The 25,616-nt window shown below is 42.3% G+C and overlaps 12 protein-coding genes across 12 annotated transcripts; 6 read left to right on the forward strand and 6 right to left on the reverse strand.

The window, feature by feature from the left end:
• Positions 1-75: 75 nt before the first annotated feature.
• SAMD00019534_053760 (hypothetical protein) lies at positions 76-1,692 on the reverse strand (the record flags this gene model as incomplete). Its single annotated transcript, XM_012899847.1, has 1 exon — positions 76-1,692. The coding sequence occupies one exon, from the start codon at positions 1,690-1,692 to the stop codon at positions 76-78; it is 1,617 nt and encodes a 538-aa protein (XP_012755301.1).
• Positions 1,693-2,250: 558 nt separating this feature from the next.
• SAMD00019534_053770 (hypothetical protein) lies at positions 2,251-3,707 on the reverse strand (the record flags this gene model as incomplete). Its single annotated transcript, XM_012899848.1, has 3 exons — positions 2,251-2,915; positions 2,991-3,327; positions 3,405-3,707. The coding sequence occupies 3 exons, from the start codon at positions 3,705-3,707 to the stop codon at positions 2,251-2,253; spliced, it is 1,305 nt and encodes a 434-aa protein (XP_012755302.1).
• Positions 3,708-4,252: 545 nt separating this feature from the next.
• Positions 4,253-4,621, forward strand: SAMD00019534_053780 (hypothetical protein; the record flags this gene model as incomplete). The annotated part of the gene is made up of 1 exon (XM_012899849.1): positions 4,253-4,621. A coding segment is annotated over one exon (369 nt), but the record flags the coding sequence as incomplete, so codon positions are not given.
• A 438-nt stretch (positions 4,622-5,059) lies between these two features.
• SAMD00019534_053790 (hypothetical protein) lies at positions 5,060-6,209 on the forward strand (the record flags this gene model as incomplete). Its single annotated transcript, XM_012899850.1, has 3 exons — positions 5,060-5,531; positions 5,655-6,025; positions 6,096-6,209. Coding segments are annotated over 3 exons (957 nt in total), but the record flags the coding sequence as incomplete, so codon positions are not given.
• Positions 6,210-6,358: 149 nt separating this feature from the next.
• SAMD00019534_053800 (hypothetical protein) lies at positions 6,359-7,424 on the reverse strand (the record flags this gene model as incomplete). The annotated part of the gene is made up of 2 exons (XM_012899851.1): positions 6,359-7,185; positions 7,253-7,424. Coding segments are annotated over 2 exons (999 nt in total), but the record flags the coding sequence as incomplete, so codon positions are not given.
• Positions 7,425-8,419: 995 nt separating this feature from the next.
• Positions 8,420-11,042, reverse strand: SAMD00019534_053810 (hypothetical protein; the record flags this gene model as incomplete). The annotated part of the gene is made up of 2 exons (XM_012899852.1): positions 8,420-10,915; positions 10,995-11,042. The coding sequence occupies 2 exons, from the start codon at positions 11,040-11,042 to the stop codon at positions 8,420-8,422; spliced, it is 2,544 nt and encodes an 847-aa protein (XP_012755306.1).
• A 1,409-nt stretch (positions 11,043-12,451) lies between these two features.
• SAMD00019534_053820 (hypothetical protein) lies at positions 12,452-13,341 on the forward strand (the record flags this gene model as incomplete). Its single annotated transcript, XM_012899853.1, has 2 exons — positions 12,452-12,840; positions 12,903-13,341. 2 exons carry the CDS (start codon positions 12,452-12,454, stop codon positions 13,339-13,341), a joined length of 828 nt encoding a protein of 275 aa, XP_012755307.1.
• A 305-nt stretch (positions 13,342-13,646) lies between these two features.
• Positions 13,647-14,320, reverse strand: SAMD00019534_053830 (hypothetical protein; the record flags this gene model as incomplete). The annotated part of the gene is made up of 3 exons (XM_012899854.1): positions 13,647-14,009; positions 14,098-14,196; positions 14,276-14,320. The coding sequence occupies 3 exons, from the start codon at positions 14,318-14,320 to the stop codon at positions 13,647-13,649; spliced, it is 507 nt and encodes a 168-aa protein (XP_012755308.1).
• Positions 14,321-14,887: 567 nt separating this feature from the next.
• Positions 14,888-19,348, forward strand: SAMD00019534_053840 (hypothetical protein; the record flags this gene model as incomplete). Its single annotated transcript, XM_012899855.1, has 5 exons — positions 14,888-15,608; positions 15,674-16,268; positions 16,343-16,550; positions 16,625-17,088; positions 17,152-19,348. 5 exons carry the CDS (start codon positions 14,888-14,890, stop codon positions 19,346-19,348), a joined length of 4,185 nt encoding a protein of 1,394 aa, XP_012755309.1.
• A 95-nt stretch (positions 19,349-19,443) lies between these two features.
• SAMD00019534_053850 (hypothetical protein) lies at positions 19,444-19,956 on the reverse strand (the record flags this gene model as incomplete). Its single annotated transcript, XM_012899856.1, has 1 exon — positions 19,444-19,956. One exon carries the CDS (start codon positions 19,954-19,956, stop codon positions 19,444-19,446), a length of 513 nt encoding a protein of 170 aa, XP_012755310.1.
• Positions 19,957-20,303: 347 nt separating this feature from the next.
• On the forward strand, positions 20,304-21,970 carry SAMD00019534_053860 (hypothetical protein; the record flags this gene model as incomplete). Its single annotated transcript, XM_012899857.1, has 6 exons — positions 20,304-20,485; positions 20,555-20,684; positions 20,750-20,987; positions 21,073-21,271; positions 21,351-21,588; positions 21,695-21,970. The coding sequence occupies 6 exons, from the start codon at positions 20,304-20,306 to the stop codon at positions 21,968-21,970; spliced, it is 1,263 nt and encodes a 420-aa protein (XP_012755311.1).
• A 2,393-nt stretch (positions 21,971-24,363) lies between these two features.
• On the forward strand, positions 24,364-25,079 carry SAMD00019534_053870 (hypothetical protein; the record flags this gene model as incomplete). Its single annotated transcript, XM_012899858.1, has 3 exons — positions 24,364-24,417; positions 24,500-24,634; positions 24,708-25,079. Coding segments are annotated over 3 exons (561 nt in total), but the record flags the coding sequence as incomplete, so codon positions are not given.
• Positions 25,080-25,616: the final 537 nt, after the last annotated feature.

The raw sequence follows: 25,616 nt of genomic DNA on the forward strand, positions 1-25,616 counted from the left end.
AATATATAAATTAAATGTTATATTACATGTACAAATAATTGATTGATTGGTTGGTTGATGAACTAATATTATTATTTATTGTTGATCATCATCGTCGTTGTCTGAGCCCTGGTTGTTGTACTCAGAGTCAGAGTAGTCATTGTCTGATTCGTTATCGGAATCATTGTAGTCGTTACGATGAGGTCTTCTCTTGGGAACAACGGATTGCTTGTAGTTGAAAAAGTTGCGTGGATCGTATCTGGCCTTGATGGACTGCAGTCTAGCATAGTTGGTGCCATAGTATGCGTTGGCCCAGTTGGGATGGTCTGCATCTGGGTAGTTCTGGTAGATGTAGTCGGAGAAGTTGAACAATTGATCACGGACGTACGAGTCCCAAGTGCCAAACAGCTCATCGTGTGATGCGTTGTAATAGTTCAATGCGATCGACATGGACCACGAGGCATTACGATGCACAAAGGCGTTGTAGTCGGATGGCTTTTCATTCATGGCTCCTCCGTGGAAGTACATCTCAAACATGAGGTTGGCCTTTGGATCGTTGGAGAGGTTGAAGTATGGAAGAGCGGGTGGCAACAAGAAAGTCTTGAGGGCGGCGGCCTTCTCTTGGGTCCATCCATTCATCATACGACCACGGACGTAGGTGCGGCTGGGAGGTGGGTCGGAGATGGCAGCGATGATGTTGTAGAAAGGGTTGGCATCCTTGGTGGCGTTGGTGGTGATGTTGGGGACGACCAGCTTGAACTCATCAAAGAACTGGAAGAATTTCTGTTGACCCACGGTGGCATTGCCTCCATAGAAGAAGTTGATTGAGATGAATGGGACCTTGGGTGGCTTTCCTGGTGCGGCAAAAGCTGTGATTCCAGAGAACATGTTGAGGTAGATGGACTTCTCCATGGTGCGGCTGTACTGATCGATAAAGAGCAAGGCTGGCTCGAAGGATGTGAATGGCACACGAATCTTGTTGCTGTACAACAAGTCTGGGATGGCGTGCAGTTTGTATGTTACCGAGACAAGGATACCGAATCCTCCATGACCACCACCGCGCATAGCCCAGAAGAGATCAGAGTTTTCGTACTTTGAGGCAGTGACCAAGTGTCCGCGAGCATTGACAATGGACATCTCAATGACATTGTCGCAGCTGTAGCCAAACGCTGGCGACAAGTAGTTAGCACCACCACCAAGAACCAGTCCACCAACAGCAACGGTTGGACAGCTTCCACCTGGAGTAGCAAGACCAAATGGAGTGGTGGCGTTGTAGACCTCGAGCCAGGTGACACCAGATTCGACGGTGGCCTGATTGCGACGGGTGTCAACCTTGATCTTCTTCATCAGAGACATGTCAATAACGACGGCATCATTGGCAGAGGATAGAGCGTCACAGGAGTGTCCGGCAGACTTGATGGTTACTGGCAACTTGGAACGAAGGGCAAACTTGACAGCTTTGGATACCTCTTTAGGAGTGGTTGGTAGGTAATAGCAGTATGGCTCGTGATGTAGACGAGTGTTGTATGACTGGAAGTGATCATTGTAGTTGGTAGTGTTTTTGTAGTAAATGATTGGATCGACACTATGGTGTTGGCGATTTGATGATAAAAAGATATCAGATGTAGCTGAAGCAGCTGGTGATTGCTCTGTAGAGCATTGGATGAATGTCAAACTAATTGACAATAATAATAGTATTACAAATAACTTCATTGTGTGTTGGTGAGATGAGATAGTCTTTAAGTTATCTATATATCTCTTGATGGATTATGTTACAATGTTCAAGTGTTTGGTTGAACACAACCCTTGACCCCCCCATCAAGAGAATGAGCGACCGTAACAACAATCTTAGTACGGAGAATACAAAAGATGTATGTCTCAACACTGAGCACATTGCCGTGTTGGGCATTATTAATGGACTGGGTAGACCCCAATCAAAGCTCAAGTCTACCCTTGCAAGATACTAATTTTGAACTTGTTTTGATTGATGCCCAATAGGGTAAAACATTAACGCATGATTCAAATAAATAAATGGTGCGTGAAACAACACAACGAGCATTAGACGTGACAGATCGGGATAATTAGGTGTAAGGTTGGTTGTTCCCTGCAAACATGTCAAGTTGACGGGTGTCATCATTCAAGGCCAACATTATCAACAGATATGGACCTATTTGGATGGACTCGTCCAAAGTATTTATCCGTCCAAAAAAACGCAAATCACATACAATGATGATCGATCATACCAAACTCTGGTATAACAAACAACTTAATTTAGTTCTTTGCAGATGACTCCAATGCCGTCATTTTGTCCTTGGCCTCTTGGGCCTCTTCTTGTCTGCCCAGAGCCTCCAATGCACCTGCCTTGCGCAGGTAACCCTTGGGCCAATTGGGAGCCAGCTTGATGGTCTCCTCGGCATCGGCCAGTGCCTGTTGATAGTTCTTCAGATGAAGGTGGCAGGCTGACTTGTTGCTGAAAAGGACATGCGCGATTGATTGCTTCTTGACTCCGGGATTCATCTCGCTGGTGACATCCTCAACGCTGCCCGCCAGCTGATACCAGTTGAGCGCAATGTCATAGTCGCCATTTCTGAACGCCTTGTTTCCATTCTCCTTTAGGTCCTCGGCACTGACCTTGGGCTCGCTTGCCTTCTTTCCACCCTTGGCCGACGGCTTTGGCTTGTAGGGTGTTGGGTCCAACTTGACAGACTCCAACAGCTGCTCCAATGTCTTGTTCTTTGAGTTTTGTGCCATCAGCAATGGTGTCTCGCCATGCATATCGAGTTTCAAAGTGGCGCCATTCTCAATCAAAGCCTTAATCACCTCCACATTGCCAGAGTCCACACAGATATGCAGTGGAGTACATCCACCAACTGCAACAGCATTAACATTTGCACCCAATTTGATAAGTTCTTTAGCAAGATCTGTGTTTCCATATGCTGTTTCAAGTTATGAATGAGGATGATGTCAGTGACAGGTCCTACAACATGGTCTATGTTTGATCAAACACTTACCGATAGCAATATGCAATGGTGTCATTTCATTGCCATCCATAACGGACAATAACTTTGGATACTTTGAGACCAACATATCGATGATCTCGAGGTCCTCCTTCTTGATACCACATGCAGCATGTAGGATACAACCAGACTCTGTGCTCTCTGTTGACACTTCAGCACCTCTCTGAAGCAACAGTCTAACAATATCAGTCTCACCACTAAGAACGGCCAACTGCACAGCAGTGAAGCCATCCTTGTTTGTCAAGTCCAATTGTGCACCTAGTTGAATCAATCTCTCTGCCAACTTTGTATTGCCCATCTTAATGGCCAACATCAAAGGAGTATAGTTATCCTGGAGAGTAAGGTAATAGTAGATCAGTCAGTTATAGCTGTCCTCGTCCTCTGTGCGTAATAGAGTAGGGCACTTACAAAGTCTTGTTGGTTTAGGTCTGGCTTGGCATTGATCAAGAGGTCGAATGTCTCGATGTTTCCATTGTGACAGGCAAAGTGAAGTGCTGTACGTCTGTTGGCATCGTGTTGATTGAGTAGCTTTGCCTTCTTTTCATCATCTTGCAAGACCTCAGTGATCTTGTCCAAACGATTGTTGGCAGTGTCATCCAAGAACTGTTGTACATCATCATCGATCTTCTTCCTTTGGATCTTTCCCTGAGCGAATGCCTTCTTTATCTCATCCTCATTCATCTCATTTACATTCTTCTTTGTCTTTCCCATTTTCTTCTACTTCTATCTATCTATCTATCTCTTTATACTTTGATATGATTAATGATGAGGCCCTCCTCGTCTGAACAACAAACATCGAGTTACTCTTCGTCGTTTTTTCACCAAACACCTTCATTCATTTATTTCAATCTAAATACACACACATATTCATTGACACAAATAATAACATTAGAGTGGGGGATTGAACCTCTCAATGGGTGGGGAACTCATTCACATAACCCCTCTCAATCTGGCTAGGAAAGGACATTCACACAGATCACACTCCTTAATTACCACAATTGTCCAACAACACGCACCACCTCGGTATTGAAGGTACCTACCAACCAAACACTCGCACAAACAATAAGCATGTTTACTATGGTTAACCTACACTTATAAAGATAAACATAATTATATATATATATATGTATGTAATTAATTAACTGTGATAAGAGATTGACGACATATTAGTAATCAACTTCATATCAATTCAACGACCATACCTACCAACCAACGATTAATATATATAATATAAATTCTTTCTAAATAATAATCAAATGGACAATATATTAAAGATAAATTGGGAGAACCTGACAAGTGCCAAGGAACTAAAGGATGCCATTTGTGAATGGTGTGATCATAGCGAGTATGAAATAACAAGAACAGATATACTTAGACTGCTGTCCAAACATAATATACATATTGGAGAACTTCATCAAGATGAACAATGTGGTCTGTTTGAGATTGTTGTCGATATCCCTGCCAAGGACTTCTACGGTATTCATTCCAAGTGGCATTTGACATTCTTCTTCTCCGAGTGTGGTCATCTACTCTCCATTGATACCGATCGTCAGTTTGAATCAATCAATCCAAAGTTCTACGACCAATTCATCAAGAGAGATTATGATGATAGTGTTGTCCAGATGTAAAGTGTAATCAATCAAGACAACAACATGTTGGCAATATATTCTTTCGCTTCACCAACAAGAAGGACATAACTTCAACAACAACTGTATATACATACATAACTACTTATATCAATCAATATACTTTCTTTTAATTATTCCCGGATCAAAGGGACCCAACAACGTTGGGCATGATACATGTCAAAAGAGTGTCACTAATTGACTGGGCACTTGGCACTTTTTAGTGTAGGCAACAACTCTGTGCCAGGTCCCAAGTATTTGAGTGAAATCGTCAATTAATTAAAATTAATCAAACATTTGAATTGAAACACATGTTGTTCACATACATACATCTTTGTTTCATTACCTTCCCCACTTGCACACCGATATATACACACACACAAGCAAACATATTCATATCACTTTCTTCTTTCTATAAATATTATATATATCTTTTGACATCTTATTTATATATATAACATAATGTCATACTCACCAGCACCAGGTCAATATAATCTACCACCACAACAGAGCACCAATCTAAATAAGACATCACCTCCAGGTGCTCCTGGCGGTGGTGGATACCCAGGTGCAGGACAATATAACTACCCTGCTCAGGGTGGATATCCTCCTCAGCAGGGCGGTGGTGGTTACCCTCCACAACAGGGCGGAGGCTATCCTCCTCAAGGATACCCAGGTGCTGCCCCACAACAGCAATATCCACCTCAACAGCTTCCACCTCAACAATACCCAGCACAAACATCATCACCACAACAATACCCAGGCTACAATAGCGGTGCCTATGGTGCCAATAGCAGTGCATACGGTGCCAGCAGTAGTATGTATGGAGCCAATAGCAGTGCATATGGTGCCACTGGAGGTGCCTATGGCTCAAATCCATACCCACCACAACAACCATCACCATACGGAGGTGGCTATCCATCATATCCCGGTGTTGCACCTATGCCTATGGGCATGGCTGCACCAATGGCAGCTCCAATGGCCGCTCCAATGGCTATGCCAATGACAGGACCAATGGGTATTCCAACTGTAGTTGGAGCAGTGGCAGTACCAATGATCCCAGGTGTGCCCGACGTCAACTACCTGCTTCAGTTCAAGGGATACAAGCTCGACAGAAAGGACCTCTTCTCCAAATCTGACCCATTCCTCACGATCTCTGTACCAAGAAACTACTATGCAAACAAGTCATATCAAGGCTACGTCGATGAGAAGGGAGGTGGTTCATCACACGATTGGATCGTTATCTATCGTTCAGAGACACATCACAATGACCAGAGTCCATCGTTTTCTCCAATCACTCTATCACTCAACGCTCTCTGTGGTGGCAATCTGGAAAGACCAATCAAGATCGAAGTATGGGACTTTGACTACAACGGTAGTCATGACTTTATAGGATCAGGTGTTGTAAGTATATCTTTGGATTGATTGATTGATTGATGATTACAAATCAACTAACACAACGACCGCACTACAGTCTACTCTCCGTGAGATGGCCATCATGAAGGAACTTAGATTGGTAAACAGAAGAAGGATAGGAATATCAGACACTGCTGGAATGTTACTCATCTCAAGATGTGGACCTGTTTAAATGATTCAATGTCGACATTGGAATATATATAATGAATGAATGAAGAATGAATCATGATGATGTATATTTATATATCCAGCAGATGTACAATAATTATAATAATAATAATGAACTGAGTAAACGGATGAGCTCGTGCTCTCCTTTACTTAGTTGTTGTTGTTGTCTCTACATATACATAGGAAGTGACTTGTAACTTCACTAAACTCTAGAGTGGGTGGATGATGTAGGCAGCTCAACCTAGATGGTCTCAATGGAATACTACAAGTATAGTTGCTATATCTGATTGGCCAGCCATTGATCTGATCATCCTTGGCCACAATAACCTTGTCACATACTGTTTCGAATCGATATAATGTAGACATGTCATCCAGAAGTAGAAGTTGATCAGATTCCAAACATTGTTTAGATTGTGTTGAACATGCCTCTTTACATGAATGACCAGGACCTGCAACTATTGACTTGAGAGTGCTGTCTCTCATCAACTTGTTTAGGATACCAAGTGACTTGATCGATGTGATTGATGGGTCAAAGTCAAGTCCATTGGCAACATCATCGATAGTGACCATATGATTATTGTTCAATGATTTGTAATGTCTAGAGTATTTGCCAATGTAATATACCACTGATCCAATATAAGATGATGTGATTACTCCTTGATATATACATCTGACTGCACCACCATTTCCTCTTCCAGTTAGTCCAAGCTTATGAAGATACTTGTCCCATGATTGATCAGTATCTGAAGTGACATCATCAATTGGTAGAGCATAACTAGTTGATATTGATCCTTTGTCCAAAAATGGTATGACATCCAATGATTGTACCACTATTGATGACTTTAGTTGATTGTCGATATAGGTATCATAGTTAACTTTGAGTAAATACGACAAATCTAATCCATTCCATATATCCAACATCATATCATTAATATTAAATTGATAATATGACCATATATCAACTTCATCCTCTCCATCATCTATAATAAATAGTAATATTAGTTGTTTGTACATTCCTGCTCTATTGATGTAATAAGGGATACATACATATTGATTGAAAGTCTCTTAATAGTTTTGGAGAATGATATGTTCTTGGTATATCTGGATAGATGCATACATCATGTGGATCCATTGCATTCTGGACGTGTACATCCCATGGTAAATAGTTTGGTCCCCATCTTGGTATTATCTTGTTGACATAGGTATAGTTGGTAATCATCCAACCAAGTCCACCAAAATGTGCCTCTCGTTTAAAGCTATACAAGTTGCTCGGCTGAGTACCATTCTTGTTGTTGTTGTTGTTGTTGTTGTTATGAAGAGCGGACCATTTGTAAGCATTGTCATTCCATGAACTTATACAGAATATTGAATCATCTTGTTGCATTAACTTTGACATTGTTGAGAAGTATTGATAGAAATCCTTGGCCATCACTAGATCATCCTCCAGAATGATTGCAACATCATGTTGATTGAATACAGTCTGGAACATCGCTTGATATAGTATGTTGGTATAATGTACCTTCTCAATGTCCAGACTTAAAGTGGCATGCAATCTGACATTTGACGGTTTCTCAATCTCTTGAATGTCATACTTGTCTAGTACATTCTTGATTGGTGCCAATCCATCATTGAATACCTTGATCAACTTGGTACTGACTCCACATATTACAACCAAGTTGTTTTAGTAATCTATCCAAATGTTGTGGTTTGTTTGAAGTGATCACTACTACAACAGGTTCAATTAATGATGATGATGACGTAGTGTTGACAACTATCTTGGAATCTTTATCCCCCTCAACTTTAAGTATATTTGAAGTTGTTGGAATGACATCCTCCACTTGTTGTTGATTATTCGTTGTTGTAGTTGTTATTGTTGATGATTGATTGTGAACTATTTCCAATTTTGATGGTTCATTCTTTGATATATATAAAATATTGATTACAAATAATAAACCAATGATTACTAACAATCCAATATATCTTTTCCTTCTTATCATAACTATATCTTCCTTTAGTGTTATTAATTAATGACTTTGAACCAAGTGAGTGATGAATGATTAAACCACTTCTGGGTGTGATCGATCGACTGGATAAGTGTGATCAATCAAAATGGGGGGTTGTTCATTAAACACATAACCTGGAAATAAATAAGTTATTATGAGATATACAGAGGTATGTTTATTATTATGATTCAACGACTTTGATTGAAATGTTTTAGTACAACTTGTTGACGTATGAGTTGTAGTCGTAACCTTGGGCAGTCTTTGGGATGTTGGCCAAAAGGTACTCGACCTTCTGGGCATCTGGAATGGCACCACGGAGCTGGGCCTCGCTGACAAAGTCGTGACCTTCGGCGATGGTCTTGAAAGCCTCGCGGGTAGAGTCGGCAGTGTCCGATCCCTTTCTGGTCGATGAGAGGTACTCGACGAATGACTCGAACGACACCAAACCGTTCTGGCCAATCTTGGCGATGATGGCATCCAACTGGGCGTCCGGCAGCTCCTCACCGAGGGCCTTGAGCGAGGACGAGAACTCGAGACGGTTGAGTGCATTGTCGTGGTCCTTGTCAAAGTGGTTGTAGCAAGCACGGAACTCAGCCAACTCCTCGGCGGTGATTCCAGTGTGCTGCTTGGAGAGGATCTCTCCTTGGATGACCTGCTCCTTCTTCTTGGCCAAGGCAATGAACTTGTCCCACTTCATCTTGACCGACTCGATGGTGAGCTGAGTGTGCGAGTTATCGGTGATGTTGCGGTCATCAGCCTGCTGTGACAATTGCATACAGTTGTCCAACAGAGCCTGGTTCTGGTGAGCAGCGGTCAACACGTTCTGGGCAACCTCGAGCTGCTCGTCGGCGCTGGCCGAGTTGTTCTCGGAGAGAACCTGAGTCTGCTGCGAGCAGAAGTCGCTGACCTTTTGGGCGTTCTCGGCGAACTGCTGGCAGAGGGCGTCGTTGTCGGTCTGGACCTGGAGCTCCTGGGCCAAGAGGGCCTTGCGCTCCTCGATCGAGGCCAAGAGGGCGTTCCACTTGTTGGAGACGTCCTCGTACGAGATGACAGAGTATGAGTTCTCGGCACGACCCAAGTTTCTCAACTCCTGAGTGAGGTTGGCAAGAGCCTCGAGCTCAGAGTACTGGTGTGACTGGTCCTCCAAGAAGGCGTCGAACTTGGCCTGGTACTCGTTGGCACCCTCGATAGAGTCGGCGACGATTGGGTCAGAGACGGTGTCGTCGGCAGAGTCAATCCAGAGGCTGAGCTTGGAGGCACGCTTGGCGAAATCGACCAACATGTCCTCGATCTTTTGGAGCTTGGCCAACTCGTCGAGCAAGGCCTGCTTGTATGTGTCGGCCTTGGACTGGACCTGGCTCAACTCACCAGAGAAGAACTGGTCACGTCTCTGGGAGAGCTGTGGCACGCCACTGTATCCGAGCTCCTGCAGCTGCTGGAGGATGGAGTTCAAGTCGTTGGTGGACTGCTCGGTCAATGAGTGGTACTCGCCCTCAAAGGCCTCCAAGTTCTTCAACTTGGCCTGGACGGCGGTGATCGAGTCACCATAGTCGTTGGATGAGAGGTAGGCAACCTTGGACTGGATCCAAGCCTCGAGTCTCTTGATGATCTGGTTGAACTTTTGCAGGTAGTAGGCGATACGCTTCTGTCTCTTCAACTCCTTGCGCAGAGCCTCAGAGTGCTCCTGCTCCTCCTTCTCCAGCTTGTACCAGAATCCATCAATGTCGTGTGGGGAGAGGCCTGCGGGTGGGACGAATGGCTCACGGTGGTTGAGCTTCAACTTGGTCTGCAGCGAGTTGAAGATGGTCTCGAGCTCGAGCAACTCTTGTCCTCTTGGTGGCTTCTCGGAGGACTTGTAGTTCTTGTACTGTTGGATCAGTGCCTGGACAGACTCGACAGACTCACCAAAGTCACGTGAGTGCAGCTTCTGGGTGGTGTCGTTGATCCACTGGACGAGAGCGGTGGCACGCTTGGTGTAGTCGAGCTTGGTCTGCTCGATCGACATGATGAGGTCGAGCACCTTGGACACCTGCTTGCCGGCGGCCTCAGCCTTGCGGCTCGAGGCAAAGTGATGGTAGTATTGGGCAACGTAGGTCATGACGGAACGCTCGTCTGGCTTGGGCACGTCGAGCATATCACCGACGTCGAGCATCTTGGGGATGTCAAGGTCGCGCTCGGCAACGTCAAAAGCCTGCTGCAGGTTGGCAGCCTTGTCGTCCTTGTTGAGACCGTCGTAGTTGAGCAGGTCTGGACGATGCTTGTGGATGAGGGCACAGAACACGAGACCGTCCTGGAAGCTGGTGTGGAAGTTGGTCACCTTGAGACCGTAGCTCTGAGTGCAACGCTGCACCCACAGCAACAAGGCCTCCTTGGCCGAGAGCTCCTCGAGGGAGATGTCCTGAATGGCGAAACGCAAGATAATGGTCCAGATCATACCGAGGGTCATCTTGAGGTTCTGGTCGACCAGCTCCTCAGCACCGATACCGGCCAGCTTGACGCCATGGCTCTCGATGTGCTTCAGACACAAACCAATGTTCTGGATGTTGTGGATTCTGAGCTTTGGTGTCTTGTTGATCTTGAACACTGGGTCGTTGGAGATGATCTCCAAAAGGCTAGCAAGCTTAATTCCATCGGCAAAGTCGGTCTGGATGTTCTCAATCGACTGGCCTACCTTTCTCAAATGAGAGTTGACCCAGCTAGTGAAGGTCTAATATGTATAGTATATGAATGTTAGGGTAACAATGATCATTGTTGTAATGATGTAATAGTGAATAGAGTGAACTTACCTTCTTCTGTGTGTTCTCCCAAGCTTTATCCAATCCAGCGGTTGACATTCTTTCTTTTTAAGGTTATAACTACAACAACAACAACAACAATTACTATTAGTATTATTTACAACAGAGGGAATTAAGTTAGTTAAATGGTTTGGTTTCAAAGATCCATTGATGTTATTTATGATTGTTGGTTGTTGTAGGTGGTGTGTGGTTGGGCAGGTGAAGTCCTTTGGGTTGTTGAATGATTGGTTTGGACTTGGAGAGACATAGAGACAAACACTTTTCTTCCTATAAATTAACAACAACACCACCACCACGAGTATGGATGGGGTGATCAATAGGGGATACATACATAGAGTTAATATATATAAATATAATTATGTGTTTATAAACAACAGGTGATGGTATCTGATATATTATATATTAGTGTTGGAATGATAACACACATCAAGTTGTTGCTTAAATTGAGGTTTGGGGTAGGTACTTGTGATCATCGAACAAGCATCCAATTTCAAACAATATCGACCCAAAGTTTTAAATGAAACAAAAATGGTTTGTAATAAATAAAATTAATTAATTCACATCATCAAAAAGAGTGTGTTTGTTTTGGGGGGTGAGTGTGTTTGACACGACTTGCACCATTAAACAGGGTGTAGTTGTCAACTAGATCATGAAAATTCAATCATTCACATAATAAGCATTTATAAGTCATAATAATGATCATCATTACTATTGTTACACATCTTGTCGCTTACTTGTGAGGGAAGCGAATATGTACAATATTGACACCACTACACACGATTTGTTATTTTCATGAAGATGATGATGACAGAATTTAGATCTGGAAAATCAACAACAATGACTAGTCTTATCCATTATTATTGTTATTATTTGTTTAGTAATAGTAGTACTAATTGTATGCATTGAATGAATGAGTATTTTATATACTCTACAAAGAGTTATCTMTATCTTGTTGTAGTTGGTTTTGATTGGATTGATTGGCCCAACACTACTGATTTTGATTGAATCCCGACATACATACATACCACTCGTTAGTTCACCTTGGACCAATTTTCATACCATTCTACGAAGTGCCATTGTTTATCTATCATATTGTTTATTATACTTGCAGATTGACTCTATTAACATTACTTAATTAATTAATCATCAATTCTATCTATCTATTTGTAGTAAATATTAAAATATACTCTCCGATACGACACTATTTTGATTGGATGTAAGGACTTGGTCTAAGGACCATCTGCAGTGATATAACCAAAAAGTGAGCACTGGGAATTAATACCTCTATTCATCGAAGTACCAAACCTCTTCAATCAATATCGGACCAAACCATGTCTCTTCAAATCATTATAAATAGTCTCTAAATCATCCTGGAAATATATATCATACTATCAATCAATCAATTATATACAAATAATAATTATAATACTATATAACAATATTTAATAATGTTCAAACAAACTTTATTCATCGCCCTTGTGGTCTGCGCCTTCATGGCCTCATCTGCTCTTGGCCAAACCGACGGAACCTACTTCAACTTGCGTCCATCCGGAGTTGTCTGCATCACCACACCATGCCCATCATGGACTGTCACTAGAGCCAACGATAACACTGAGAACACCACCGTTCACTCTGTCTCCTTTGCCGCCAGCATCAATGAGTCTATCCTCTTTGAGGTTGAGTACGACCAGACCCTCGTCTACGGTTACCTAACCATGCGTTACGTCGGAACCCAACTTGTCCGCCAATTGATCGTCGAGCAGGCCTACCGTCTGCTTCCACTCCGTGCTGAGGACCAAGCAGCCCGTGCTGGTTCATTCTACTCTGCCTCATTCGAGTATGTATTCTAAAACAAAAGAATTAAGAATTATTAATATTAATTCCTATCCAATAATTTAGTAACCTCTGGAGAGCCACCCTCTTGAACTCTGATGCCCTCCTCACTTTGGACGCCCTCCACGAGCCATACAGCTCATACAGCCACTTGGATATGGAGTGGTTGTTCAACAAGGTTGTTACCACTGCCGCCCCAACCAAGGCCATCGTTCAGGGTACCATCCAGCATGGAGTGTTGGTTGCCACCGCCTTCTACATTAACATTGTTGACCCAAGCCAGCGTTGCCCACCATCACCATTGATTGGATGTGCCACCGGATACACCGCCGTCTACAGCCGTGATGTCAACCGTTGCCGTCAGATGACTGGTTGTGTCAGACCAGGTCCATGCATTCTGTCGATCGCCGTCTGTGATGAGGGCTATGACTTGATCTCCATCCCATCAGCTCCACGTGGATGCCCCAAGTTCACCTGTGACCCATCCTTCGTCAAGAAGCTCTAAACTGGATCGATCCACCAATCAATCGGTTCATTCACTATATAACTTTTGAGTTATCACCATTCATAATAATAAATCAATCAATCTAACAATCTAAACAATCATCCATATTGTGTCAATCGCTCATCTGTATTGTACTGTCTACAAGATGCCAAATGATTGAATGAACACTTGAGCAATGTGATCCTCATCTCCAAAGTGTGCGTATCGCAAAGACAAGAATAGAAGTAGGTCCACTATCATTGCTGCTTGAGTTACAAGAARGGTTTATGCTGTATTTGATATCAATAGTCGCATGTCGATATCTTTTAGGAGTATGAACCACCTCTGCCTCCTCGGTGACCGCCATCGCCTCTGCCACCACGACCGCCTCTATATTCGCCACGTCCACGTCCACCTCCGTCGCCTCTTCCTCTGCCTCCACCACCAGGGGCACCACCATCACCTCTGCCGCGACCAGCACCATCGCCACGTCCACGACCGCCTCTGTAATCGCCACCACGTCCGCGACCTCCGTCACCGCGACCGCCTGGAGTACCTGTTGGCATGTGATGCTTTACAATCTGTTCCTCCTCCACCACCAAGTCGATGATCTCATCAGGCACCGATATATATTTGATTGTGTTGCCTCTAATATAACAGCTCTGTAGCTTCCAGAACTTATCACTATCCTGAAGTATGTATATATGTGTGAGTGTAAGTGTATGTGTAGGTGTAGCACAAAGCATCAGATGAATGATTGAATCAAGTACTACCAACCTTTGATGTTCTAACTATAGTCTTCATATTGATATTCATCCAATTGTCACAGTTGACAAGTATTCCATTGTATGTTTCACCATTCTTTAGCTCGACCATCTGTATTGTTGTTTGTTACAATTGATTGAATGTTAGACTACATTGATAGAATAGCATCATTCATTTATGACCGACTTACAATTTGATGGCCTTGACCAGTACGTAACAGTGATAGAGGTAGCATCTTTTAGTTTATGTTCGTAGATTGTATTGTGTATTTGCACTCAATCTATCTTTATATCTATCTATCTATTTGATCAAATTATAACTGATGAACTTCTGAATGGTTCCTCCCCTTTTTGCGATGAACAATACGATTCTCAACTTCATCATCATCAAGTCATTTCGTTCAGTTTGTGAGAGATCTATGTAATCAATCAAATACTACATTTGGTAAAATAGTATAAATATATATATCTCTATTTATAAGAGGTTGATAAAGAAGAAGATGTAGAAGAAGAACTATTTAACTTCTATCTCTCTCTTTGACTATTTATTATTTCCTTTTTTGGAACAAAAACAATAAAACAAAGATACAAAATTCGCGAACAACAACAAAAACAGTGTTCCACCACTCCCAAAACACTCATTCACACTGTTTTGTAGTTGTTCATTCATATCGCAATACCATCATCATCTCGACATCCATTCCATTTCATATCATTTCAATAATAATCTAACAACAACTACCTATCAATCTATTTATTATCTAATATCAATGTGTAGGATTAATTACACATAACAAAACAATATGGATCATCATCAACAACAACAACAAGAACAACAACAACAAACAGTTGTTGACAAAAAAGAAGAAGAACAACAGCAACAGCAACATAATATGAACAATATAAATTCCAACTTGGCCACATTAAACCTGCGAAAGTCATCCAATTGGTCTAATATCAATAGGGACACATCAATACCATATTCACCTAGCTTTAGTGAATCACCTCTATCTCCTCCTCCAATATCTGCCGCTGAACAATTAAGACAACAGAAGCAACAACAACCTACACCAACTCCACAACAACAAAATACAACAACATCATCATCATCAAGACAAAAGAATGCATACGATCTATATAGACTGTCGAACAGACAAACATCATACACATCGTATGCATCAGTGATGGCCGATTCAGTTCATTCAACTCCTTCATCATATCTGTACATGGGCACTTCTTCGACATCAAAGACTTCACCTGGTGAATCGGGTAGTTACCTAATCGAAGAGGGCAATCACACATCATCCTCCTACCTTGCGTATGCGACCAACAACACAGAACCCGTCGATTATAACGTAGTATTGGATGAACACAACACACCAAAGGTCAGCATCTTCAAAGAGAATGACATGTGTCATCGCAAGGAGGATGGTCAGGCATACACCTGGAACGAGAAGTATCAATATCTCATGGACCTGGAAGAGAGTCAAGATAAGTTCCACTTCCTATCAGTTGTTGCGAATGGTATGTACATCACCACATTCCCATTGATGACCAGTCACTGACCATCTGTATGATGAATGATTAAGACTTTGTATATTGTGCCAATACATTTGGCAAGATCATTATCTCAGAGAGGAACCTACCTAATGAACAAAAGACAATACTGCCTCTCAAGTTGGGTGGCATCGCAGGTGGCTACAAATACAAGTGCCACGACATTATCTTTAAGTTTGTGGTGGATGTGGAGATTGCACCTGGACTCTGGATGTATGGTGACACTAGTAGGTCCGACGAGAAGGCACAAAAGTCAGCTGGTCACGAACTGAAAGGTCTCAATCACTTTATGGAGTACTCGAACGGTCTGATCCGATTCCCATTGATGGCCGTCATTGACTATCGAGGTTACCGTCTACTGGCCATCTCCAATCTTCCAATCACCAAGAACACTATTGTATATGGCTCAAACGATGGTGGCAAGACAGTTCACAACTCTGACCCTCTGGTCGAGCAGGAGATGAAGCGAATGGCCGAGCTGATGTGTATCAAAGGTCACTACGTTGGTCTCAACCATCCAACACTCATTTATGGTCCAGGCGATATAGAAGTTCACAAGGGAACTGATGGTAGATACTATATGATCGACTTTGCAAGAGCATTCCCTCCAGAGTATCCAAGTGAGATGTAAGTTATATATTTGATTATATCAAGTTGTTATACATTCTCTCACACACTATCTCCTCTCCCTCTCATTCCAGTCATGGCAAGGTTGGCAGGCAGATATTCTACTCGATGCTTCGACCAGAGTTGCTGAGATACTCTCCAAAGCCAGTGAGTCCAGATGCATTCTCTGGATGGCAGACTGGATCCGATGAGGAGGAGAGTAATCAAGAGGTCATCAATCTTACACTTCAATACCATCGTGAAATAATCCCTGCATGTGTAGAGTACCTTCAAAACTCTTTGGTATGTTTGTAATATTCTAATAAGTTGGATAGTTCTATCAACTAATCAATCAACCAATGGATCAATCAAAATAGGAAACATTATCATCAGTGGACACAGCATCTGATTTCTTTGACAATCGATACTCACGAGAGTTTGGTCGATTCTTGGGTGCAGACACGAGCACTGGAAAGAGGGACAAGTTGGAGGTCATGAGATTGACAACAATATTGCATGGTCATGGTGTCAATCTGCGATACATTGGTGTTCTCTACCAGAAGCTGACCAACCGATACATCAAGACACTACTCTTCACAGAGCTGGTGGCACGTGTCTGGAAGAGACTGATTCGAGCCAAGCTCAGAGAGAAGATGGACACCCTCAAGCGTCCATCCGACGAGTCTACACAGCTGATGGCGGAAGTCTTTGACATCCTACTCAATCATCTCAAGTATCAAGATTACAACGAATTCTGGAGATCACCTGCACCTGGTAACTTTAAGTTTGCCGCGATGAGATCATTCCCCAACTGTCTCTCGAGGAAGGAGATGGCCTCAGAGTAAGTTGGTTGTAGACATGTCAAGTCAATTCATAGACTAACATACCATCAACCTTCATTTAGCTTTGATGTTAGGAACTTGTTTGATACAAAGTTATTGGTGGATCGTTTGATGACAATGCTAAACATCAAGATCAACGCAGAGGCATACAAGCAATTTGGAACGAATCCAAAGTATGTCATATCTATTCATGATATGGTCGAGGTGGAGTCCAGTGTAAAGTATCCAACTGTCGTGGACTTTGCTTCGGGATCCGAGTTGGTATTGGAGGTCAAGAACATCTTGCTACGACCAGTGGTGCCGCCAATGGAGTTGATTCGTTGGATCGACATGAGTCAGGAGAAGCTGATCCAGGCGCACATGTCGATGCCCATATCTGCCAAGGTCACACTTCGCAAGGTGGCCTCATTGATACTCAAGTCCAACCTGTCGACACATATCACAGAGTCATATGTCATGCTCAAGCGTGGCATTACCATGATGAGGATGCTCCATTCCAACCAGAACTACGACCTCACTCTGATGGCCATGTGGGGCATGATGCACTGCAAGCTGGCTACCTTTTACCTGTTCACCAACTTTGACGTCGTCAACTTTGAGGAGAATATCAAGCTGGGCAAGGAGAAGCTGGAGGAGGTGCACAGGTCCGTCGATCTCAGAAATATTGCCACACCATTCCTCAAGATCACTCTGCCCAACTCGCTCAACAACAAGGACATCTATGGCGAGACAAACAAGAAGCTGCGTGTGTACGACTTGATCAGCTTCATGTATCTCGCATCCCTCCTCGACGACGGCAGTCCTCTGGACCAGTTCTTCAGATTCACATTCTCCAGCATCAAGGAGATTAGCCATATGCATCTACCAGACAAGATACTCAGGTATCTTGGCGATTCGTTCATGTGTCGCTACTTTAACTATCTGAGGGAGGTGACCCGCTTGGATATCACCAACAAGGTCATCACACCACGTATCGCTCAAGAAGCATCCAAACTCTCCATGCTCACGTCTATTGTCCTCAACGACTTTGACGTCAGGGACGGACCGGTGGCAACTTCGCATCTCTACAACATCAACAGTCTGGACCACTTGCTGGCCGCTTGGTTCAGCAATTCCAAGCATCTGACGTCCGTTCACCTCAGTGGCACATGGATCAACGATGCCACATTCAGCGAGCTCATACCGCACCTGTCACAAATCGAGAACTTCACACTCATCAACTCGGCCATCTCTGACCTGACACTGGAGGCAATGAGCAAGGTGATGAAGAGTGTCGACATGCTCATACTTCGTTCACTGCCCTATGTACAGGACAAGGGTGTTTGTGCAATTATCGAGGCCAACACACTTACACACTTGGCACTCTCATTGGACAACATGACAGATGTCACTGGAGAGCTGATCGCTCAGCAATGTAAATACCTGGTTAAGCTTGACCTGTCCGGTTGCACCAAGTTGACGGCCAAGTGTATCTCCAACATCATCAGCGCCACGGTTGAATGCCTCATCAGTCTCAATCTCAACAATACCAGTGCAGACATCAGTATCATCGATGCTCTTAGACCGAGCATGCTGCTAACCTCACTTAGCCTAGGTGAGACCAAGTTTGGTGACGAACATGGACTGCAGATGCTTGGTCAGCTGAAGCTTTCGCTAACGGAGCTACAGCTGCCCGAGTTTTCCGGCGACACAACCATGGTCTGGAGCCTGATAAGGAAGCATGTCTTCCTTGAGAGGCTCCATCTACCTCCCAAAACCCATCTGCCATCATTCATCAGTGCCTACAAGAAGATATACGACCAACCCAATCAGGCCTTTGTTGTTCCAATGCGATTCGTAACATCGTTTGACATGACTCTGTCAAGAGTCACACTGTCTTCGCTCACATCCCTGCTCGATATGTTGCCAATGCTCGAGTCACTCTCACTTGACAGCATCCAGTTCCTTGACGATATTACAGGTGAGCCGGTAATGATGAACGACGAGACGTTTATCAAGCTACACCCATACTTGGTCATCTTGAAGGAGGTCAACCTCTCGTCACTGCCTATCCATCGATGTCGAATCACAGCCGTCATGACCAAGGCCAAGATGATGCGACGCTTCATCATGAAGAACTGCACAGAGGTCACGCCTCAAGTGTTCAGTCAGATCATGGCCGAGTATCCACACACCAACTTTGTTGACGACAACAATCCATCCATTCAATCACCTATCAGTTACAAGTATGCTGATCAATGTGAGGTAGTTAGGATCTAATCTAATCCATCCATATACAAAATATATAAAGCTATCGATGTATTTATACGCTATCATAACTTGTTCACTCCACTCTCTCTCTTTGATTACCGACCTTATGACAGATCATGCAAGTGCTTGTTTTCGGCATGTGGAGAACTAAACTTGAAGTCGGAGAAGGTTGCGGATAGTCCAGCTCGAGAAGGACTACAGAAATAGGCACCGACAAAGTATGATGTTGACTTGGGGAATGGACACAGTCTGAGTAAGGGCCATGTTGCACCGTCTGTAGAGAATTGAATACGAAGACAACCATTGGTCACTGTAACTCGCATCCAGAACCGATTGGCATCGCCAGAGTAGGGTGCAGTTGCCCAGTCTGACTGACCGACTGTTAGAACACTTCCGATGGAGGGATGACCATCGTTGTGCTCGATACCTGTTTTGACCCACGTGGACTTGTCAATGACGATCATGATGCCAGCTTGGTCGTACAATTCTTTGAACTGGGCATTTACACGCACCTGGAATACAAAGTCCTCTGCAACATCCTTTCCATATACATGGCCAGTGAATCGATCAAAGCCATACCAAGTGTCTTTCCAAAAGTCAGTGTTTGCATCAGTCATTGCTGTGAGTTCTGAAGAATCCTTTACCATCCATACAGCTGGTGCATTTAACCATTTAAAGAGAGATGTAATAGCCATTATATCTCTTTCCTTTTATCTATCTATCTATCTATATTACTCTCTCTCCTTATCTCTTCAAGTATGTGTCTGTCCCCAATTGAATTAACCCTGTACCTCATTGGTGAACAGAGGTGAAACCAATCGCACACCTTCAACCCATCTCACCCCCACTAATCAATCACACACAACAAAAAGTAGTACTTTCAAGTTGATCTTTGAAGTTAACTATTCTATCGATTGACTTGTTGTAATAGTTGTAGTAGTAGTATAAGAGTAGATAGGAAGTAATGTTGAACTGGGCAGTGTTCTCTATTGTGTGCACTGGAGTTGAGCTTGCTGCCACTCAGTATCTCAACAGTAGACAAAGAGCTCAATTGAAGATCAAGACTATACCCAATTCACTTGCCGCCTACAATATAACAACACCTGAACAGTTTGCAAAGTCACAACTCTATGGATATGATAAGTTGTACGTTCTTCCAATCTATCAATCAATCACCTATAGTTCTAACGATGGACCTCCACATCATCACAACAGAGTGTTTAGCTCAGTTAACAAAGTGACTCAGTTCATTCTGAGTGTACTATCGATATGCTTCCAACTATTACCATTCCTCTGGACACTCTCCACCAACATATTACAAACATTCATCGACTCTGACAATGAGGTATGTGTGTGTGAGAGGAGAGCAAGTACTCCAAAGTGACATCATACTTACTCATCATTCAACAGATACTTATTTCAATTGTACTGTTGTTAGTATACTCTGTTATCTATACGATTATCGACCTTCCATTCTCCTACTACTTTGCATTTGTGTTGGAGGATCGACATGGATTCAATAAGATTACAACAAAGCTCTTTATTAAGGATAAGATTACTGTACTTTTACTTATTACAGCAATTGGATCACCTATATTGGCTTGTTTGATCTCTGTGATTAAGTGGTCAGGTCCATTATTCTGGTTCTGTATGTCATTGATTGATTGATTGATTGAGTGATTGGATATCACACTGACACCAACCCAACCAACCAATTCAAACATAATCTATAGATTCATGGCTATTATTACTTGGATTCTCATTATTGTTGACAACTATCTATCCAATATTCATTGCGCCACTGTTCAACACATATACACCAGTCGAAGGAGAACTACTCCAGTCCATATTAACGCTTGCCAAGCGTGTTGATTTCCCTGCCACCAAGGTGTACATTGTTGACAACTCAAAGAGAAGTGGACATATGAATGCGTATGTAATATGACAATCCTCTCACCTTTCATTCATTTAACTGACCAATGGATGATCAATCAATCAATCAAACAAACAGGTACTTCTATGGATTCTTTAAAAACAAGCGTATTGTATTGTATGATACTTTGGTCAAGGAGTTATCTCATGATGAGGTGTTGGCCATCCTGTGTCATGAGTTTGGACATTATAAGAAGAGTCATACACTTCGATTGATGGCCTTGCAACAGGTATACATGTTAGCCTTCTTCTACCTGTTTGGACTGTTTGTCAACAACATCAAACTCTTTAATGACTTTGGTTTCGATACGCCCAATGTAAGTTGACCCGGATTCAATGTCTTTTCGGCAGGACACAAACCTCAAACAACAAGCCAAACACACACACACACACACACACACTAACAACTTGATCTCCAAACAGATATTCATTGGATTGCTATTGTTCTCAAACATCTACTCGCCAATGGATCAAATCTTCACGTTTGTCTGCAACATATTCTCCAGAATGAATGAATATGAGGCTGACGAGTTCGCTACACATCTTGGCTATGATCTTTCTGATCCACTGGTCAAGCTGCACACCAAAGATAGCTCGTCTCTCCTGGTCGACCCATGGTACTCCACCTACCACTACACTCATCCTACCCTCCTGGAACGATTGAATCATTTGAAATCCATTACACGAAAGACAGAATAACATTATATCCATCCTTCCATGGTTATAACCAACCGGTTAAACAATTTAACAAGTACTCTTTATTGTTGATGCTGTTCATCAGTGGAGGTTGTGGTGGTTGTTGATGATGTGGTTGTATAAGCACCATCGTCATCGGTGACATCCTCTTGCGTCTCCACTACATCCTCACGTTTGCGCTTATGGCAGAGGGCAACCAAAGCATCATTCAATTGCTTCTCGTGCTCAATCCGCTTGGACTTCTGATCCTCGTCGAGCATGTTGCGTGTCCAGTTGATCTCGAAACTCTTCTTGTCAAGGGGATGTAAGAGGAAGGTGTCCTCAAACTCTTTTATATATTCCTTTCCAAACGCCCTGCGAAGGTAAAGACTGTAGTCATCATGAGATGATGGATAATGGTTTCGCGGGGGATGGGGACTATTGAATTTAGTCGGGTCAACACCAATCTTGGTTGCCTCTATCAACATAATCCATTTGTCAGCCCAAACCTTGAAACGTTTAAAGTTGATCACTAGAGCTTTCTTGCAATCCTCGGTGCATTCTTGTCTTATAAGAATATCCTCGTATGCTTGTTGGTCACCATGTGTAGAATAGTTATACTCTGGTCCAATTGTTTGCCAAGCCATTTCCTTATCACCATAAATTAAACAAAGACTGGATCTATGTCTGGTACATAGATTATCAATGTTTACACCAAGGTTAGAAATAGATGAAGTTATCATGAGAGTATTTATCGAAGTTGAGTTTGTCTGACTGACAACATCAAATGAAGAAGTGAAGAGTTGAGTTGTTCTGGGTTATGTTGGTATTCAATCAAGATCTTGTAGAGTCCACCCCCAACAACCACACATATACAACATAATGATGGATCACCAAACTGATATTCTTTGGGTTACTATTGTTCTCAAACATCCATTCACTAATGGACCAAATCTTTTGTACTAGATTCTCTACAGAATGAAAGTATAAAAGGATATGATCTTTATGATCCAGACCACCAAAGATAGATAGTCGACCTGGTGGAAAGATTTGAATTTCATTACATGAAAGACTGAATAGACAATATATTCTTCCTTCAATACAATCGGACAGATAATGTCTGTCCCCGACAATCAACTTACCGCACATCCTTCCATCAATCAGCAATGATTCAGCTTTACTCTCTTGTTAGTTGGTTCAACCTGAAATTGGACAAATGTAATGAGGAGCTACACTTTTATCGTTTAATCTTTGTCGGTGCCACTCGATGTCATAGCAAGTTCAACTTAAGATCAATGTTGGTTGGAATGAGATTATTCTGGTTCTACACAATCACGTGTCAAACACACACACGATCACCATCAGAAAGAGAATCTCCAGTCAAGTTAATTTTAGGTTCGTCACCACAACCTGTTGACAACTAGACACCAAGAGGTAAATGATCAAACATTCTCAACACATAAACATACAACAGTCAATGATCACTCACTCGGGTCATACGAACAGAGAGAGATTAAACATGATTTGGGGTGTTCTCAAGACAGGTGATTCAACCCCAGGTAGTATGTGTGTGTGTGTTGAATGGGTGTGTTCTCATCATACCTACCTTGGCACACACACACACACACACACACACATACATACTACATCAATGATGTTATTGATCAATCAATCAGTGTTAATGATATTAGTCGTTAGTTTGAAATAAATAACAATAACACACAGACAAGGCCATAATACTAATAATTAATACATAGACATACACACACACACAACATACACAGACAGACAGCTTCTTATCAACGATCAATTATTATTATTGTTATTGGCAATAATAACAGGAGCAAGCAAGAACATCAGCCATTAAACCAAAGCCAACTCCATCCATCTATCCAATATCCTTCCATTCCAACCATCGATCCAACAACAACAACACCAGCACATGTTTGTTCATTCCCTCACTTTCATTTCTTGTTGATCTTGTTACCTCTGTCAATTTATAAAATACCAACGTTGTTCTCCTATACCAACAACTAACAGTGTTGTCCACCTACCTACCTACCTACCTACCTACTGACCTACCTAACAACATCATCAACAACAACAACAACAATCGCATCCACTTCATTTTCCAACCAACTAAACACTGTTTGATTAATTAACTGTGGTAGAAGTGCAAAGATATAGACCATCAACAACAACAATAATAATAATATATTTATATTGACCCAAGAGTAATAAGTGATCATTGTCATTCCCTTCATCACCACCACAAACCAAGTGGACCGTACAATATCAAACTCACTCGATCAGTGCTTCTTCCTCCTCCTCCTCCTCTAACTCCAAATAAGCCAAACCAAAAAGTTTATTTATTATTAATATTATTGTATTATTAATTCAACAACTACAACATAATAATGTCTAGCAACAATATTAAGATAGTACTTCTAGGAAGTGGAAGTGTTGGAAAAGTATGTATTATAGTGGAAAAAGTGGGATTGATGGTAGACATCATTGACTAACATGTATATATATATTACTACTAATTCCTAGTCTGCAATCACTATTCAATATGTAAATGGTGAATTCGTTGACCAATATGATCCAACCATTGAAGACATGTATAGAAAAGTAATTGAAGTTGGTAATGAACATGTAATGTTGGAGATTATGGATACTGCTGGAACTGTATGTTTTATATAAATTGGACTCTCTCCATTCAATCAAACAACTAACATACAAACCAATAATAATAATTTAGGAAAACTTCCTTGTAATGAGAGATTTATATATTAGAAATGGACAGGGATTCCTATTGGTTTATAGTGTTACTGCCAAGAGCACCTTCCTGGAACTAGAGTCGATCAAGGACCAGGTGTGTAGAGTAAAGGATTCGCCTCTACAACGTATACCTATGGTTGTAATTGGAAACAAATGTGATCTGGATAAGGATCGTCAAGTGTCCACCAAAGAGGGAGAGGCCCTAATTCAAAAGTGGGGCGGTGCTGTTGACTTTTATGAGACCTCTGCCAAGACCAAGACAAACATTACCAATGCTTTTGAACAATTGGTCAAGCAGATCCGTGCCAAGGATCCAAACAAGGCAAAGAAAAAGACTCATTGTAGTATCCTGTAGATAGCAAGTTCACTCATCCACTCACACCTATTTATTATACATATAAGTATTGTATTATTATCTTCCAAACCTACCTGTACAACTATCTTCAGAGTTATATCAAACACACCGATTCACAGTCAGTTGGACATCCAATCTCCTTGTCACTACTACGTTTATAACAATGGTCACCTGGGGACCATGTAACATTATACCCAATAAAGTAATAAATTTACATCTTTGATCATGACATCACACTACACTGACACCATTATCACGATTGCGGTAGCCTGGTTTATAAAACGAATCATTTATCCCATCGGAAAAGGAAGTTCCTTCAAAATCAACCCAGGTCAACTTGAATTTAAATGATTTTTTCTATTTTTTTTTTGATTCGGGTGAAGCTTTATCATGATGCTCGTCTGTGTTTATGTCAGAGTTCATCTGCCCACTACAACTACAGCAGCCTAAGCAGCCAGCAGCCAGCCAGCAACACCAGCCAGCCAGCAGCCAGCCAGCAGCAATAAGCCATTTAGCAGCAACAGTAGCAGGAAA

The sequence above is a fragment of the Acytostelium subglobosum genome, assembly GCF_000787575.1.
Source record: "Acytostelium subglobosum LB1 DNA, scaffold: scaffold9, whole genome shotgun sequence".
Classification (NCBI taxonomy): domain Eukaryota; phylum Evosea; class Eumycetozoa; order Acytosteliales; family Acytosteliaceae; genus Acytostelium; species Acytostelium subglobosum.